This window comes from Amphiprion ocellaris, chromosome 6 (genome assembly GCF_022539595.1).
Source record: "Amphiprion ocellaris isolate individual 3 ecotype Okinawa chromosome 6, ASM2253959v1, whole genome shotgun sequence".
NCBI lineage: Eukaryota > Metazoa > Chordata > Actinopteri > Pomacentridae > Amphiprion > Amphiprion ocellaris.
In genome coordinates, this window is record NC_072771.1 from 35,664,610 (window position 1) to 35,683,144 (window position 18,535).

The 18,535-nt window shown below is 41.5% G+C and overlaps 1 protein-coding gene across 50 annotated transcripts in view; it reads left to right on the forward strand.

The window, feature by feature from the left end:
- Positions 1-18,535, forward strand: part of camk2b1 (calcium/calmodulin-dependent protein kinase (CaM kinase) II beta 1) — a 95,835-nt gene that overhangs the window by 50,638 nt on the left and 26,662 nt on the right. For 10 of the 50 annotated variants that reach the window (XM_055011717.1, XM_055011716.1, XM_055011721.1 and 7 more), the window contains 4 exons: positions 1,996-2,091; positions 8,520-8,554; positions 10,921-10,953; positions 15,692-15,760. In XM_055011717.1, coding sequence (XP_054867692.1) covers positions 1,996-2,091; positions 8,520-8,554; positions 10,921-10,953; positions 15,692-15,760 — 233 coding nt within the window. Of the gene's footprint in view, positions 1-1,995; positions 2,092-8,516; positions 8,555-10,920; positions 10,954-15,691; positions 15,761-18,535 lie in introns of all 50 variants that reach the window. The other 40 variants (XM_023299903.3, XM_055011720.1, XM_023299939.3 and 37 more) reach the window with 11 other exon arrangements.

An 18,535-nucleotide genomic window follows, 5' to 3' on the forward strand; every position in this document is an offset into this window, starting at 1 on the left:
AATTTATAAAGTTTAAAAGTTGATGCTTTTCCAGGGAGTTATCGTGTTGGATGAATTCAGCTTTCTTTTAATGAAATAATGACTGCTCAGTCTGTGTTCATGTACATTATATGTGTATTTTGTATATTTAGATGTATATGTGTGTATGCAAGCATGCTGCTTCAGTGAACATGACACACAGCAGATGTTCTGACACTGTAAGCTTCACGATGGGAAACGGTCTGCACATCCACTAGGCAACCACTCGGCTCTTTAAACTCCCCCACGCACACACTGACCAGCACTACTGTGTGGTCTGGCTGTGTCACATCTCTCAAACACACTGTTCTCGCTCTTTCTCCTCTCGCAAGGAGGCAGCACTCTGTTATAAGTGTGAGGTCATGAGGTGAATGAGTCAGAGGGAGAATGAGATAGAATTAAAAATGTAAAAAATAAGAGGCAGGACTTCAGTGAAAGATAGCTCCTGCACATTACATCTGCGCAAAAGCCAACGCAAGTGCTTTATGCAATGGATTACGTATATTCTCAGCATCTTATGAATCATGTGTCAAGGCCACTTCATGGTTTCCACATCCCTCTGCACTGACCAGTGTGGACTTTGAAAGCAGAAAGGAGACGCTCACGCGGTTCCATTCATACTAGAACATGTACACATCTGTCGGTCGCATTCCACCTTATATTGAATGCTGAAAAACACACAGGACCCCTCTGGATGTTTCTGAAAGGCTGGTGCTTTTTACAGGATATAGCAGCTAGTTACAGACTGGACTGCAGCACCGCATCGGTGTGATTATTCCTGAGCTGTGCCGAGTACAATAGGCGGACACAGTACAGTATTTCTGGAGAGTTTAGAACTTCCCACTGAGTTTGGGCGTCGTCAGAGGAAAGTGTCCAAATCAAAGCACCTCCAAAATCTAGCGGTGGCTGCTTAGATTACACCTCTTTAGATGATGAATTTTAAAGGTGTTGTTTTCCTGTCACAAAGTGAAATCAGCATGCTTGCAGTGCGTACAGTCTGTATGGTCACAAATTTTGGGATGTATACGAACATGGACCCTTGCAAACATAAAATTTTAATTGACATTTAAATCTTGATTATCCTCCCTTGCAGACTGCACTCTGATAGCTGTGGACACCATGGACATATAATTGTTATTTCGCTACCTTCTAGTCTGCTAATCAGTTTCATACGTGTACATACTACTGTAGCATAGTTGCCACACAGATGCAGACTCTTGCGGATTCTCATGGACTTGTGGAAATTACGAAATTTACCTTGGTGTCGCATACTCACACATGTGGAAAGACTGGTCTCGTAAGATCCGTCTATCGGTGTTTTGATGCTGAGACGGTTTAATTTCTCACTACAGTGTCGTGCAGTCATATCACATACAGTTTTAGTCATTTTTAAACCACAAAATTGTTCCCAGTTTATCCAGATCCATCTGTCTTCCATAGATGTATTCTACTGCCGCCTCTAACTTCAAACTGGCAGCTACTAAAGTCAGCGATCACTGCAAACCTAACATTCGCTAACACTGGCTTAGTTCTGCGTCATCATTACCATCTTCATCCTAACTTTAACGCTCTCCTCAGGTGTTCAACAAGACACATAACAAGCTTTAAAGAGCCTCAGATCAAATTGAAGTTTTGTGTCTCTCCCTGACATTTTTCTCTGATGACCCTACTGTCAGAGCAGCGGATTCACATTTGACAGAATTTGTGTCACAACCAAGCAATGTCTGTGTTGTGTGTCTGTATATGAACTAATCCCCGTTCTCTAAACTAATGATCCCTGTTTGTTTCCTTTTCCCCGCCCTGCCCACCTGACTCGCCCTCTCCACCTCACCTCCTGTCCTCTTCTTACTAAATGCCACCCTTCCTCCATCTTTTTTACCCCCTTGTTCCTATGTCACCTCCTTCTCCCCTTCCTTTCCCCCCTCGCTTTGTAACTGTCTTTCTTCGTGTGTGACTGGGTATTGGACTGTATAACAGTGGGCAGCAGGCAGACCACCGCTCCGGCCTCTGTCACTGCGGCCGCGGCAGCAGTGGCTGCAGCCGCCGGCACCACCGCAGGGCTGGTGGAACAAGGTAGCACGGTGGCTCACCCAGGGCATGCCACCCCTCTCACCTCAACCCTCCTCTGTACCTGCCTTTGAACTTCTTCTTTTCCCTCTCCTCTTACTTCTCTCTGCTACCCCTACACTCCTTCCTGAGCATGAGAGTTCAGAGCATGATGGCTGACCACGTTGCTAACCACATCTCCCACATACCCAGCAGCATTAGCTATGCTTCCATCTAACTATTTAGCAGATTTGGTGCTACCTTTTGATAGGTTAATGTAAGTGAAGTTAGATTTGACTGTTATAAACACCATCATGTGTTAAATTTTCGTAGTAAAGTGTTGTTTATATTCTAGAAAAATTGAATGAAACTTTAGCTAACATGACAGTATTTATGGCATTTCAAGCAACTGAAGTATTATTTTACCAAAAAGATGAAGCCATAATATGAATCCATTTCACCTTAAATAAATCACAAGTGCACCCCTGCTTTTGTTTTTGCTAAACTTGTCTATTGCGCAAAACAAATCTGAAACTCTCTTTTTGAGTACATCAGTTTCCATTTGCCGATTCTACGCTGACGCTTTGTAATTTGTAAAGGGCATAAAGGATGGAAGCCGGGCTACTACTGTCATTTTCCATGTCAGCACATCTGTCACCTCCTGTCTGAGATCTGGTAGGGTGACTTCAGCACCTATCACTGCTCTGTCATCACCACAGCCCAATGTTCATCCTGTCATCTTTATCTCCAGACACGGCCACAGAGCATGGCCTTGGCCCAATCACACTGCTGTCCTCTCTCTGTCTATCACTTTCTCTCTTTTTCTTCTCACTCTTTTCAAACCATCTATGTCATGTCACTTCTATTACCACTCACTTCTGCCACCCCCATTCCCTTTCCTATCATCTAACATTTCTACCTCTCTGGTTATTGTTGTTGTCTCTCAAGTCACCCCATTACTTTTCTACTACTTCACCCGTATTACCCCCACTTTTTCTCTCTCAGTCATGATTTCATATCTTACCTTTCCCCTTTGCTCCTCTTTGCCTCTCTCTTCTTTTCTCTGTCTCACAATGACACTGGAAAGTTCACCCCTGTAACTTTAAGGATGGAACTGCCCGAGAGCTGTCAGTGAATGCTGCATGGGGCACTGGACTGGTGCATGCGCTGCAACACAAGGGAGTTTTGGTGCATGATGAACACTGTAAATGATGCAAGGCTGGGCTTGTTCTTAAAAAATCAATAACCTTTGAAAATGTAGCTTTTTTATTTTAAAATTTCCTGCATTGAGGGTACATTGCACAGTGCTGTTAGCTGAGGTGTAGCTCTAATGTAGTCCACCTACTGTATTTGTGATGTACATATGTATTTCCACAAGATATGGTCAGTGGTACAGACATCAACTGACTTTGTAATTGTTAAATTGTATTGTTTGGTTACTGTATTCAGACAGAATCTGAGGCAAACTTTTGAGACTGTGAGATCAGTGGGAACATGTGATTCCAGCTGAATTTCCTCAGAGTGCCACAATAGAGACAAAGACGTGTCTGTGCAAGTTGAAGCATTTTCAGCAAAAAATTAATGCTGAGGCCATCATCCGTTGCTAGCTAGCTTTGAGCTATCGTCTCACAGCAAGTACTGATGCTGCTGGAGGCGAATCAAAACAAAGTGCACGCACAGTCCAGCGGTCAAAATAACATAAATGCTAAAATTTGCATCACCTTCTGTCCGAACACACCTTTAGACAAGATATGCATTAACACTGACTTGCTAACAACTGGTTAAGGCTAACTTTAACAAGAAGCGGTTACCTGTTTACTCATGCAGCTGACACAAGGCAATATAGGCAGAATCTTAACCCTCTGAACCCCAAGAAGTTTCTGGATGTCTATTTTTTGTTTGCTCTAGTCGCTTTTTCAGTGCCATATAATGTCTTGTAACTCAATGGAAACAGCACAACCATTCATAGAATTAGAGAGAAAACCTAAATACCACAGCTATAATGGCATAACTCATAAAAAAGGTTCTTTGATTATTTTTACAAAAATTTAAATCAAAATGCAATCAATTTGTACTTTTTTCCAGGTTGTCCCAGATGTTACTAATACTGTAAAAGAAATGGTTGCTCAGAGTACTATATATATATATATATATATATATATATATATATATTTCATTACATACGTTTTTATTTTGCCTCCATTCTTGTGACCCCTCTGTAGGTTGGTCACAGCCGTTTTTAGCTTTACAGGAATCTTGCTCGTTCAAAAGGTTCATTTTTGCATTATTCTTTTCAACAAGACATTGAATCAATGATTCGGATAAAATATCTCTATTTTAAGCTTAGATTTTGTTCAACTTTCTGATGGAATGTGTCATGTCATGATGGGTAATTCATCAGGAAGTTGAAAATGGGACTTTTTTTATAGTCTCTGGCTCTATTTAACTGTGTGATTTTTTTTCTTTTTAGAGATAACATGCCTCACAAACTCGAATTTTGGGATTCAGAGGATTAATTTTCACCAATAAAAAATCCAATGATTGCTCGCCTTTAGCAGCTCGTCCTTCAGCTACCACTTGAAAAAAAATAACCTCTAGCTTGCGTCATCCTTTTTTTTAAATTATTAAAGCTGCTAAACTGAAATTTAAGCTTCAAAACTTTCCTTCAGAGACCTATAAGTCACCAAGATTTTGTTCTTTGGAGCCACTGGGTATCTTTTTAGTTACTTATCACTGTATAATGGCTCAGTAGCACACTTATGTGCAGTATTTTCAGCACCGTAAATGTGAACTGCAGGCAAAGACCTTGACACGCCAGTCTAGCACTGAGCTAAGGAGACAGAAGTAGTGACTGTGTCCTTGTTTCTGTGGCCCACTGAGACTCCACAGTCCTCTCTGTGTCCCTCAGCCTCCACTAGGCTCCAATCAAATATTTATAGTGGGCTGCCTCCCCATATCAGCCTCACTCTGCCTCACTGGTTTACAGGAGACCTTGTTCTAGCCTCCATTTTCATACAAATACAATCTGCATCCACTAGAACTCACACCGTCCTCATGCAGGAGGACAGTACTTGGCCTTTGTGTAGAAAAAGTTACCCAGGCACTGTTGCACTTGTCCCACCAATAGTTTATTCCATTTTGCTGCTGAATCTTCACGCCCATCCTTGCTTTGTTCTTGCAGTGGTGCATCCTGCTTGTTTTTAATGGGATTTTATCAATGATGCTTTTGTTTTAACCTCTTCCTCCTCTCTCTTTTTGCTTCATGTGTAATTTGTGGCAAGGTAAGGAGCGTCCCTTGCTTCTACATCTTCAGATTGATTGAACTACGATACCTTTGACTTTCAGGTTTTCACAGAGATTTCATCGTCATGCCCGGAATTTAAAGCCATTTCTAGCAACATTCAGTTCCTTTTTTTCTGTGTTTTTTGAAGAGCCACTATGCGAATTTGACAGAATAATGTTGTTTGAAAAGCAGAGTGAAATACTTTTATCGCTTCCATTCTTCTTCTCCTTACTCTTCCTCTCTGCTCTCATGTCCTCTTATCCTCTGCCAAGCCGTCAGAGAATATGAGAGAATGAACTTGACTCTATTCTGACCCCATTTCTCCTCCTCAGTAACAACCAGCCTTGGGAAGGAGACTGAGGAAGAACAGCACAACAATAAACCATGCAACCATGCACATTCATGCCACTCTCACATCCCACACTTCTTGACTGCTGAATATGCAAACCTCACTTCAAGCACGAGATGCTGCATCACAAGTAAAAAGAAAAAAGAGCTAGGACAAAAGGTGGCAGTGATGTGTTTGTGCACATCCTATCCTCCTTGTATTTTTCTGTCTTGATCTCTGTCTCAGATATGATAAATTGTGTCTGCTGCACTTGAAAATTCAATGTGGCCTGCTTGGAACATGCCTGGAATGGGGAAATCAGGCTGGAGCTAGATGTTTAGCGAGAGAGAGAGGAAAGATGGAAAGAAAGAAGGGAAGGAATAAGAGAAAGAAAGAAAATCCCAGAAGGCCAGAAATAGTGTTTTATGTAACATGGCTGGATACTGATGTGATTGCATCTGATTAGACTTGAAATTGCACTCAGCTCCCCAAAAGGTCCCAGCAAGGATTACATCTATGGGAGTAGGAAGTAGAGGAGTCTTGTACTTAAACTGGCAGGTGATAGGCACCAACTTTTCCCAGATGGGTTTTGCTAAATTATTTATTATGATGTAGCGACACCACTATAGAACAGACAGGTTAGTGTTGTTCATTCATAATGTAGAGATCTATTCTGATAGGATGTCTTTCATTTACATCAAATGATCTAATTTGTTAACGTGATGTTAAACAGTGACATCTGTAGAAATATGTCATAGAACTCTTGCGTGACAAATTTCCTGTGTAAACACCAATATTTGAGCTTTTAGAAACAGTATTCGGTACTTGCCTGAAGAGTTAATAGGCAGTTTTTAGTGCAGAAACTTGTGGGCAGTTTGAGGTTCATCCAAACTTTGGATGTGTTCCAGCCACAAGAAACGTCTCTCTAGAACCCGATTCAGAGCCGTTTTCAGGGAACATTAAAGCACCAACTCAGGCTTCGGAACTTCTTAACAGCCTTGCAGTAACTGGAATATCGGGCTTGACGTGAAATTCCCCGTATGGCTATCATAACAAGCTGTCAACAGTTCCATTTCCTAAGTGCTCATAGAACTGGAGCTGCATGTAGTAACTACTATTTGCCGTTGTTTTGGTGCACTTGTTGTGGTCAGAACCATCAGATCCTGCACCACAATGAAAACAGAAAGCCTGAAAGGGCAGATTGAAGGGTGTGAAGTTCCTGCAGTGGAAAGTTGCCTATTGTCATCAGAAAAGAAATGTCTATGAAAGTAAACCAAGACAGTTTTTTCCTCAAGTGTGCTGAAAAGTATACCTATAGAACCATCTTAGTGTGCCTCTTCTTCGACGTACTCGAACGATTCTTCTCTTGTTGTTTAGAACATTAGTCTGCTCTGACCATCACAAAAAAAGTAAATTTTGCGCTACATTCATGCTTTAACGCAGTGGAATATACACAAACATGCATAATAGTCAAAAACCTGATCCACCAAACTGTGAAATGTAGAAGTCACTACTTTGCGTGCCCCTGAAGTCTTTTTTTGTCTGTTTGTTTTGACGGTTGGGACTGTACAATCCCGACAAGTCTGCAAGTGCATTTCGGTAATAACTTTTAAGTTGTAATGAAAACACTCATTTGCACGTCCAATCTTGTCAACATCTGGCATCTTGCTAGTAGTTAATCTTCCGTCTACATGCCCACAGCCTCCACTGATTTCACAGAGTCTGGTTCTGATTTTGGGCCCCTTTGGGTGAACATGTATCTATCTAATGCGATCAGACCACCTTGCTATCCGTGCTTCAGCACTACAGTCATGGTAAAGACCCTGCGGACTGTTGTCTGCACGCACTTTCCACTGTTGTATGGGATTAGGGGTATTACGCTCATCGGAGTTCTTTGTCTACAGTATCATTCTTCTTCTCCTGCCGTCCTCCCTCAACGCCCTCCTCCCTCATTACCCTTCATTAGAGAGCAGACTGAAGACTAATCCTCCTTAAGGCCTCCACAGAGTTCTTTAAGGCAGGGCTTATTGTTGGGTTTAAATGGCTGCCGTACGAGGCAGCCACCTTTGTTTCGTCTTCCTCGTGGCCACAGGGATACTGTGGCATAAGAATTAATGAGGAACAATGAACGTAGAGTACATTTTTGTTTCACTGACAACAGTGTCTTTGTGTTGGTAAAAAGTGAAGCATCAAGCAACCGTGCTGTGTAGCTAATCTCAAGACGAATTCAGGTTTGGGCGGCATCACTGGAATAATTCCTAGTTCACCTTTATGACTGAGAGCGTACGTTCTTAGATCTATAAAAGCATGTACCCCTGTCGAGTAGAGATAGTAAACATGAAGCTTTATATCCATTTCTGTTCAAACAACTGTACAAAAGCCGAACACAAGCTTTAATTAATCCAATCTTAACAATGGCAGTACAGCTTAATTGAAAGTGCAAGTTTTTGAAAGAGAAAAAACAAAGATCAAGGCTAGTTGCATGACTAGTAGATAAATCAGTTACTCATGCGGCATCCGTTCCTAGAATCTAGTGTATTCTGGAGGTGGCAGGGTTGCTTAGCTGAGAGTCACTTTGCTGCAGTTGTAAAACACAGTTTAAGTGCAGGGTGCTAAGGTGCCCTTTCTCTTTTAGCCTCAGGCTCCCTTACCTGATCATTACTTTCCAAAAAAGACAGTCTTACTACAGAGGGTAATAAGGAACACCATTTCACAAAGTCGAATCAATGTAATCTCTGAAGGCTTTAATGTAGGTTAAAGATGTTGCAGAAAACACTGAGTCACTGTTGCTCATCTGCACCTCTAACTGGTGATTTTTTTCCCTTGTGTTTGTCACTGCAGCAGCCAAGACTTTGCTCAACAAAAAGGCAGATGTCAAGGTAAGGTCCATCATCCTTTCACGCTTCTGCCCTTCTCTCCTCTTCACTCCTTGCTCAGGTTTTCTTGGGCTCTCTGCCTCCTTTTTCTCTTTGCTCATTTTCCTGCTCTGTTATGTTCCTATGTTATGTTATGTTATAATCCGGCTAATCAACTTTTGCCTGCTAAAGCATTCTTTAACAGCTGTTGTCTCATGTCATATATATCTTAATCTCAATGCATGTTTCATTTTTTGTGGAATATTTGGAAATTGTGATTTTGTAATCAGAGTGTGTATCTGAACAATGGCTGCTGGCTTTTTTGAGTAATTTGGCACACCCTTTTATACATTTTTTAAAATATAAATTAAAGATATTCTCAATAAATTTTTGCAAAAAGCCGCAGCCCCACTCTGCTGGATACACATCTGTGGACATGTGCCTGTGTATTTGAGTGCGTTTGTGCTCTTGTATCAGCCTGCACATCTCTTGCCACTGCATAAGCCTCAAGTAGCACATCTTTCTGAAAGCAGCCTTTATTTTGATTTGGCATTGTACAGCTCATTGCCACCTCTCATCTCCATTATTAAATGTAACCATCTGTCAGCGCTGCCCATTCGTTTTTTTTTTCCTTCCATCACTTCCTCTCCCTCTCATCCCTCCATTTCTGAATCCTCTTTCAGTGCGTCCTTTTCTTGCTCACCCCATCTGGTCTTTAACCCTACATTCCTGCTCATCCTTTAATGAAGATCTCTCACCATCCCACGCTTGCTCGCACACACACACACACTGTGGTAACACGTCCCACACTCAGCTTCCACGGATGTGTCCGTGTGTGCAGCGTGCGTGCATGATACTGTGCGACAAAGCGTGGAACATGGCCTTCACGCTTCTCAGCATCATGCATTGTGTTAAGGCAAAGCTTTGCGCACATGCACGTGGACATACAGGTTCCTGTGTATGCAAATGCAACTGTGTGTGTGTGTGTGTGTGTGTGTGTCTGTGAATGCTTTGTGTTTGTTTGTCAGGTTCAAAAGAGATCATAAACGCAAGTGGGGGGTGTGAGCATGCCTGTACGTAGTGTGTGTAAGTGAGCGTAGGTGTCCTCTTGTGTGGTACGCTCGTGCATGTGTAGCAGTGAGTTTGTGTGTGTGTGGTTGCGTGTGCCTGTTTGTGTGTGTGTGTGCGCCCCCCTCCCCTCCAGTTCCTCCCTGCTCAGTCGGTTCAGCAGGGAATGTGACTCCGGTTCCAGGAATAGCTGCCAGTCTGGACCCTGGAAACTCAGACGACAGAAATAGACGCTTACTTCCACTGCGGCGCACTCATCACCTAGCAACAGGCTCCCCACACACTCGCCCCAAACCATTTCTAAAGGCTTCTTTTTCTTCATTCGCTGCCGTCCCTGCTTTTCCTCAATTCTCTCCCTCCTTTCTTGTTTCTTCTTCGTTTTCTTCCCTCCACGTGCCCTTTGGTTTTCACGGCGACTCTGACCTCCTCTCCTCAACTTCTTCTCCCCCTTCTCGCTCCAGCTGGTTCATTAATGCGTAATGGCACCTGACGTTTTTCAGCTGTAGCACCTGCCCAGCGCAAGCAGGCGACCTCTGTCTTTGGCACTTGTTCCCCACCACCTTTGGCCTCCTGTGCTGCCATAAAAAACCTACTCCTTTCAGGATTTCAAACAGCATTCTCGTAATAATATCACGTAGTATGTCTATTGTTATTACAAGGTATTGTATGTCGCACTCTTATACGGTCAGATAACCTGCTACCATTAGGCCTGAATTCTTAATAATATACCACAGTGGCTGTATTTAATTTCCAGTATTTTTTTGTTCTTGTTCATTGTTGAGCTTCTAATTTATTGATGCGTAAATGCGACATGTACCAACTAAAGTATTTAGGCAGTCATTGTTTTAAATTTAAAGTGAAATATGGGAGAATGCTTTGGTATTCTGACAGAATAAATTTTGCATTTCCAAGTCTTGCTATTCCATTATGGCGCCATCTTGCTTCCTGCTCTTAAACTGTTGACAGAAGCGCAGCATGTCGCTATTTTGCCATCTGACCAACTTTTATGTTCTCTCCCACTTACACCACTCCCCGTCTTTGCTTCCAACTCCCCACTTTCTGCAATAACTTTGAAATCTTATTTCAACGAGGGAGCTTCTCCTTCTTCTGCTTTGTCCAGGCGGGCTGGAAAAGTCTTCAGGCTTGAAACCTGCATTGTCATCAAACTGTACAACGTTTTTCATTGTCACTGATGAGTTCTGTTTTGTTTTTTTGTGCCTGTGCATTCACTTGTTGTCTTTGGTTAATTTATTTTCTCCCCAATCCTCCTTCTTCCACCATCTGTTCATTCATCAATAACTCCATCAATTCCCTGAGGACAGAAACGCAAGTCCAGCTCTACTGTCCAGTACATGGTGAGCATGCTATTTACGCATTTACCCAGTCTCTCCTTTATTTACTCGCTGTTTCCACTTGCAATTTCACTTTTGTGTTTGCTCTCCCCTCTTGACTTTATCCTTTTTCCTAAGTGGATTCAAATCTCCTCCACTTCACTACAGTATTAATCTGTGACACAGTGGTGCCCAGTTTTTAAAACACGTTCATTCCAACAGCAGTCAGGTGTGCTGTAGACATTTCTTGGGAATAATCCGCCAGTGCACCTGAAGTGATGCATTTCAGCAACACCTGGTTAGGACTTGCAGAAACTGAGCAGAAACTGAAGAGCTTCTGAGTGGCTGCACAACTGCCATGCCACATAAAGAAAATGACAGCATACACCGAAAGTCATATTTCATTGACAGAAGATGCCAGGCACACGACAAAGCATCGGTCCCACTGCCTGATTGACGGATGGCAGTGATCTTTGTAAAGTGCACGACCACAAGACTAACCCTGACATTACTCTGAAAAAGGCAATGGATGCAGGGTGTTTTAGTTCCATCTGAGTTACTCTGAGAATGCTGCTCCAGATCTGTCAGGGGTATACTTTTGGAGTAGAGGCAGCACTTCTGCTTGTAGTTTTGAGTCGGAGCTCTTCAGTATTACAAGATGATGTGCATACTTAAAACTAAAAGTAGGAATAAAATGAGTTTATGCTCCTGAAATCACCTCTAAGAACTGATTACAGCACACATTATTCCAAATTTGCATAAGGACAAGAAACCAAACAGAAATACGTTTTTTAGCTTCAGCTGAGTGAATTGAAAGGGTATTTGATCACTAGCATTGTGGCTTCTCTTCTGCCCCGGAGGACTTTTCTTTCCTCTGTGGCCCCCTTTTTCGACAGACTTGTCATCTCATCTGCACCTCTTCCTCCTTTGTTCTCCCTTTGCTTTGCCCTCCTTGTCCACCTGAAAAGCCTCTTGTGGATACTATTAAACTTTATCCTTTATGATGTTGATTGTTGAAGATGTGTAATCGTTTCTAGATGTACAAGGGTTGATCAGAAAGTTGCAGGACTGCGCCTGTGAAAAATCTGAACGAGTATCTGATTTATACATGGCCACCAATCTCCCAAACTGTGTCTAAATGGTGATACGTCAACTTGAGTTTCATTTTGGGGAAGAGGAAGAAGTCACACGGGGCAAATCCAGTGACCAGGGCAGGTGATGAGCGACGATATTTTTTTCCCGCCATACCGCTGCTGCTAGGGTCGTTGTGTTAATGTTTTCCCAGTAGAACTCTGCCTTGACAGTCCGACTCTGGGGGATTCATTCCCATGAATGTTGAAGAAAACAACTAATATGCTCCTAGTTCGCCCCGAAGATGATGCACCTTGTCTGGTTTTGGAAACTCTGGCCTCTTCCACTGTAAAAGCTGCTGTTTCTTCTCTTGGTAGTAGCCGTGGACCCACCTCCCCTCACCTGTGATGATCCTCGACATCAAGGTTTCCTCATTTCGGCTGCTGACTGACACATAAAGTGATGCTTTCCTCTCTCCTGCAGTTGATGGAAAAATCCCAAAAAGCTTGCCTGTCAGTGGCAACAAAAACATGCGTAACACAAGTTCTGCTGTTGAGAAGGCGGTGAAATCCTGACTAATCAACAGTTACTGCTCACAAATATTGAATGCACCTCACTACGACACGTTTTGTGCACCACAAAACAGGCTTGGAATTTCCTGATCAACCCTCGTACATTATCTGTTGGTGTTTGCTGAAACCTGAATCATATCATTGCGGTTTTGTATTCATCGTGGCAGTGACCGGCAGTTGTCTCCACCATCGTCCAATCTCAGGACTGCCGTCATCATGCCAGTTATTTTTTTTAAAATGCCATCCAGAAGTGTAAGGAGTTTTCTTACTACAAACAAACATGACGCAAATGCACGGGCCCTGGGTTGATCCTGTGAACAAGCTTTGACTGAAACAGCTCACCTACTTATCATTACTCTGATGAGGAACACATTTCCAGTTGATGCCTCGCCACAGAGGCAGCGGAGTGACGGCTGACGACAGCTTTGGTTGGTTTACTGTGTGCGTCAGTGTGGGTGTTTGTTTGGGAACGGTTGTGTGTGATTTTAATGTTATGCATGTGTGTGAAATGTCTATATGTCGGCTTATTGTCAGTTTACACCGGCTTTTATTTTGATGGCTGTTTCAAGTGTTTGTCTGCATTTTTATTCTCTCTCCTCTCCTCTCCTCTCCTCTCCTCTCCTCTCCTCTCCTCTCCTCTCCTCTCCTCTCCTCTCCTCTCCTCTCCTCTCCTCTCCTCTCCTCTCCTCTCCTCTCCTCTCCTCTCCTCTCCTCTCCTCTCCTCTCCTCTCCTCTCCTCTCCTCTCCTCTCCTCTCCTCTCCTCTCCTCTCCTCTCCTCTCCTCTCCTCTCCTCTCCTCTCCTCTCCTCTCCTCTCCTCTCCTCTCCTCTCCTCTCCTCTCCTCTCCTCTCCTCTCCTCTCCTCTCCTCCAGTAAGCCCAGTGGCTTACAAAATTCATAATATGATTACACATGCACCCATACACACAACTTTACTTCACTTTCCTTGGTTAGAACGTCCAACAGTTACTATTTTTGTCTCCCTGCTTCAGCACTGCTGCACAGTACACCAACATTTTTCTATTTAATCTTGTCCTCCTTCTTATAATCTGTAAATTTAAAAATTCAGGTAGAATCGAGGTAGGTATGCCTGTGAGAATTTTGCTGTCTTGATTAGCATTACAGTAATGTCAGATTTCTTTGCCATTTCGTTTAACATCATCACATCACACCATGTTAAGGCTTAATGGGGCATTAAGTAATCTGTGAGTCCTCTTGACCTTTCACTAACGAATAGGAATTGCTGAGCTGTAATAGACTCACATGATTAAGATTTATGTAATATTAGCCGATTTCTTACAGTGACTCACTTTGGTGATTCACTTTCCACACCCAGGACTTGGTTTTAACTTCATATATTTCACAACAGATTACAGATCTAATGTAGATTCAATGCAGTAATAATTATGATCAATCAAGGCTGCAAAGGGCTGATTGCTCTTTGATGCATCGCCTTCAAAAAAGCATTTTATCTGGAATTGTAAAGGTGACTGAGTGCAGTCAAACAGCACAGTTGGATCATTGCGATGTGGAGTCTGAAGCAGGTGAAGTCACCAGATTATGTCACGTAGTCCCGTCATGTTATCTCATGGGAAAACAGACGTGAACAAAGTGGAGACTGTGGTGCAACACTGATAAAACTCTACATGTCTGGTTGAGAAAATGGTTTTGACGATGAGGTCAACATGGTTTGTTTATTATTCAGTGAGAACTGGAGGTGAGATTTTAATTATAGATTTATTATCTGTAGCTAAAATTAGCCTCAAGAGCTCTAGAGCTTAGTGTTGTGTGATAATCATAACTAGCCCGACTTTAACTGGCAAATATCAAACATGTTTGATGTCCTTTGGGTCCCCCTGATGAATCTGTGACCAATTTGGGAGGTTTAAGACTCGATCTGTAAAATCCTCATATTCAGTTTCTTAATATCCAGGTGACAGACCAGATTTGTTCTCCAGTTGTTGGGAATACTGAAAAGGGACTAAATCAGCCCAAAAGTTCTGCAGTTTGAGCCCAGTATTACTGTTTAACCATTATTTCCTGTCATTTCTGACATTTTTCATTCCAGACAAATTGCTAATTTAGAAAAAGTAAATCTCCTCAATGACATTTCCTTGATTTACCAGTGGTGCAAGTATTTACACCCTTTACTGAAGCAAAAGTACTGATACCACACTGTTGAAGTACTCTGTTACATGTAAAAGTCCTTCATTGAAAATGTTACAGAAGTAGAAGTATGTAAGTATTATTATGTACATGTACTTCCAGTTGAAACGTTTTCTTTGCAGATAAATGTCTCCTGTGACTGCTACAATACAATGTGTTATAATGTAAAATCAGGATTTTACTGTTGTAGTCACTTGGAGTTTATTTTTAACTTTTTGTATCTAATTGCAACTAAGGATTATTTTCATGATGGATTGATCTGCTGATTATTTTCTCCATTAATCTATCATTTGTTTTGTAAAAATTCCAAAAAATATCAAGAAAAGTTGTTACAAATGCTCTAAATGATCAAAAAACTTGTCAATTTGTATTCTGTTGAGTGTTTAAATGATCGAGTAATTGTTTAATTAGTTGAATTTTGAACAAAACATCAAATTTCATCAGTTTTTCATATCTTGTTTGTAAAAATCTTAATTTATAAAGCAACCACAACTAAAAAATACAATATTTACCTCTGAGATGTAGCGGAGAAGGAGCAGAAAGTGGCAGGAAAAAAGACTATTTGAAATAAAAAATAACTACAGTTCGTGGTAGTATAATACGTGAGTAAATGTATTTAGAGTCACATTCCAATTAATTTTTTTATGTTGTTTTGAGCAGCACATACAAACTAAATTACACTCCACTGTATTGAGGCTTCAGAAGACGTTTTAGAGACAAATATGTCCAAATCTCCACGTTATATAATCTAAAGTTGCCGCTAAACTTCACAGACATCAAGGTGAAAAGCTCACGGTTGGTTGTCATGAAAGCAGCAGTGCAAGGATACGTGCTAAAACACAAACTCACATACATGCACATTGCACATGCATGGACACACATTCACAAACCCACCTCTTGCTGTTGTTAACACTCTTGTTGTGTCTCCTTCCTTTCCTCTCCTTTCCTGCACAGCCCCAGACAAACAGCACCAAAAACAGCATAGTCACCAGCCCCAAAGGAAACATCCCTTCACCTGCTCTGGTATTTACCTCCTAACCCCTCCCCCTTCACCTGTGTGTGTCCGTCCGTCCCACCTCCTACCTTCACCTGACCCCTCTCCCCTATTCTGCCTTTTGTCTGTTTTTCCTCTCTGTGTTGTTGGTTGTTGTTGATCTTTACCGAGCCGCTGCGATGGCCTCAGCGGGCGGGCGGGTCTTAAACCGGCAGGTGGTGTCAGGAAACGTTTGCTCGTGCCAGGTGGGGATGATATGTGACTCGAATTTAGGTTGGTATTGTGCTGCCGTGCCTTTTTCTCTGTCGGTGTGAGTTTGCCAAAGAGGACCAGACATCCTAGTGCCTGCCGGGACTGTCAGTGCAATTTACCCCCTTCTTCCTGTACAGAAGCTGTTCCCCACTGTGGGAACATGTAGCGGGTCCAGAGCTCTGCAGATTATCCTTCCAGCCAAACAGTCCACCAGCTGAGTTCAGAGAATTCCTCCTCTGCTGTTGACGGCTTGGAAATCTGTGAAATCGGCCGACAGGTTGGAATGAAAACCTGAGCGCTTATGGGCATCTGGTCACAAAGTGCAAAGTTGAAGTGGGAATCTTGGTGCGCCTGAAGGATTGAGTGCTTCTGTGGTTTTATCATTGCTGTTTGTGATGCAGGGTTTTACGTCATTTTTGATGCTACTGTCATTTGTGGATCTATTACAGTGAAATCAACACACAACCAAAGTGGTGATTTTGGATGTTTTTTCCCCCAAAAACTGTGTGCATTATACACTACTGTTCAAAAAATTTGGGGTAACTTAGAAATGTCCTTATTTTTGAAAGAAAATCTGTTTTTTTTCAGTGAAGATTGAAGAACATTAAATTAATCAGAAATACAATCTAGACATGGCTAATGTGGTAAATGACTATAATGCTCCCAGGGTCTAAGAATCAGACTAATTCCTGGGTAGATTTTCTATGGTCCAGACAAGAAAGAGTCTGTGGTGCCAATGAAATCACAATGTGAGGGATAACCTCCTTAAACAGTATTCATTTTTGACAGTTTGGTCAATATTTGTGCAATATTTCTGTCACTGATATAGGAAATGCTCTTTTAAGATGCATTTTTACATTGAGTTTTTTGCACAAAGTTACTTTTGTAGTGTTGAATACAATCTTTTTATCTATTCTAGCTGGAAGCTGCTGATTTGTAATGGAATATCTCCATAGGGGTACAGAGGAACATTTCCAGCAACCATCACTCCTGTGTTCTAATGCTACATTGTGTTAGCTAATGGTGTTGAAAGGCTCATTGATGAGTAGAAAACCCTTGTACAGTTATGTTAGCACATGAATAAAAGTGGGAGTTTTCATGGAGAACATGAAATGGTCTGGGTGACCCCAAACGTTTGACAGTAGTGTATATATTTCCATTGATCGTTTCAGACAGCATGTATTAGATTTTTTGAATTTTAAATAAGGGTGGGCGATCTGTCAAAGACATCATATGATGATGTGACGTTTTGGTTCAGAATCATGTTCAAAATTGCTTTTTTTTCTCGCTGACATAGTTGAACAATTAATTACATATTATGCTGGGGAAAGCCTGTCACTTAAGGCTAAAGCCCCAAACCACAAATCTCTGCATCCTGGTTTAGCTTTGACCGTACTGTTAAAGCACTGAAACACTGATTCACATCTGTGTCGCTGTGCTAACCAGCTAGCGCTTACATGTAGCAACCTTAATGATGCAATCTATATGATTCCTCTGAGAAATAGGTCGTATAAATTAAGATTGCCTGCAATATTAGATCATCAAATCGTCCACACTAAATTTTGAAAACTCCTATTAAACACAAGCAGCATTTTGTTAACATCAGATATATGTAGAAAGCCAAATTCTGTCAGCATTCTTTAAGCAACACTCTTGATGAAAACCTATTATAATATAGCATAAATAAATGCATATAAACTGTCCTATTGTAATTTTTTACCCTTTTAATTATTTGTGTTTAGAAAAAATACTGTAATTATCCTTTAAGTCAGTACAACTTGGTTTTATCTGTATCCATAGAATTCAAGCAGTCTTTTGAAAAAAATCCCTCTCCAGTTGTTTATTTAACCCCGAAACGCTAATTCCTGTATATCAATGTTATATATTTAGAAGTTTATTTTCTTAAAATAATCCTTTCCTGCCTCAAAATGGCTCATATGTAACTATACACTGTTGGTTCCTCTAGAATGTAGTGTCACTGCAGCTCAGCACACCAGCTCACCTACGGCTCTGCTCAAACACGGTAAAACTACTCTATACTACAAAATGGAAAATCATAATATTAGTGTAAACCAGGAAACTGAAATCTGAAGAAGAAGAAGAATATAGAAGAATACAAGTTGACAATATTGGTTATTTAGCTTTATTATGAAAATTTGAAAGTTTGAATGTGTTTTTGAGACTGTCATTTGTACACTGCAGCGTCAAGGTGGAAATATGGAGTTGTTCACAAGGCCTTTTCACTGGAAAGGTTCTTGTAATCTTTAGAGTTTCTTAAAGCGTCCTCAGCATTGTGTCAAAGGCTCAGGAGAAGTGGTGCTAAAAAATGGATGTACACTATTGTGAAGGTCTCTGTTCCAGGGCTGACTTTTGAAGTGTAGTGATAAAACTCAGTCAGTAAGGTTTTGAATGAGGTTTTCGTACTTGTAAAGCAGAAGTTTTACGTAGCTGGTTTCACTTCGACTCTCTATATCATTCCATTTATATGCCGAGTAATGCAGCCATAAATCACTGCAGCTCTAGCCACCACACTAATGATCTCACCAGCACAG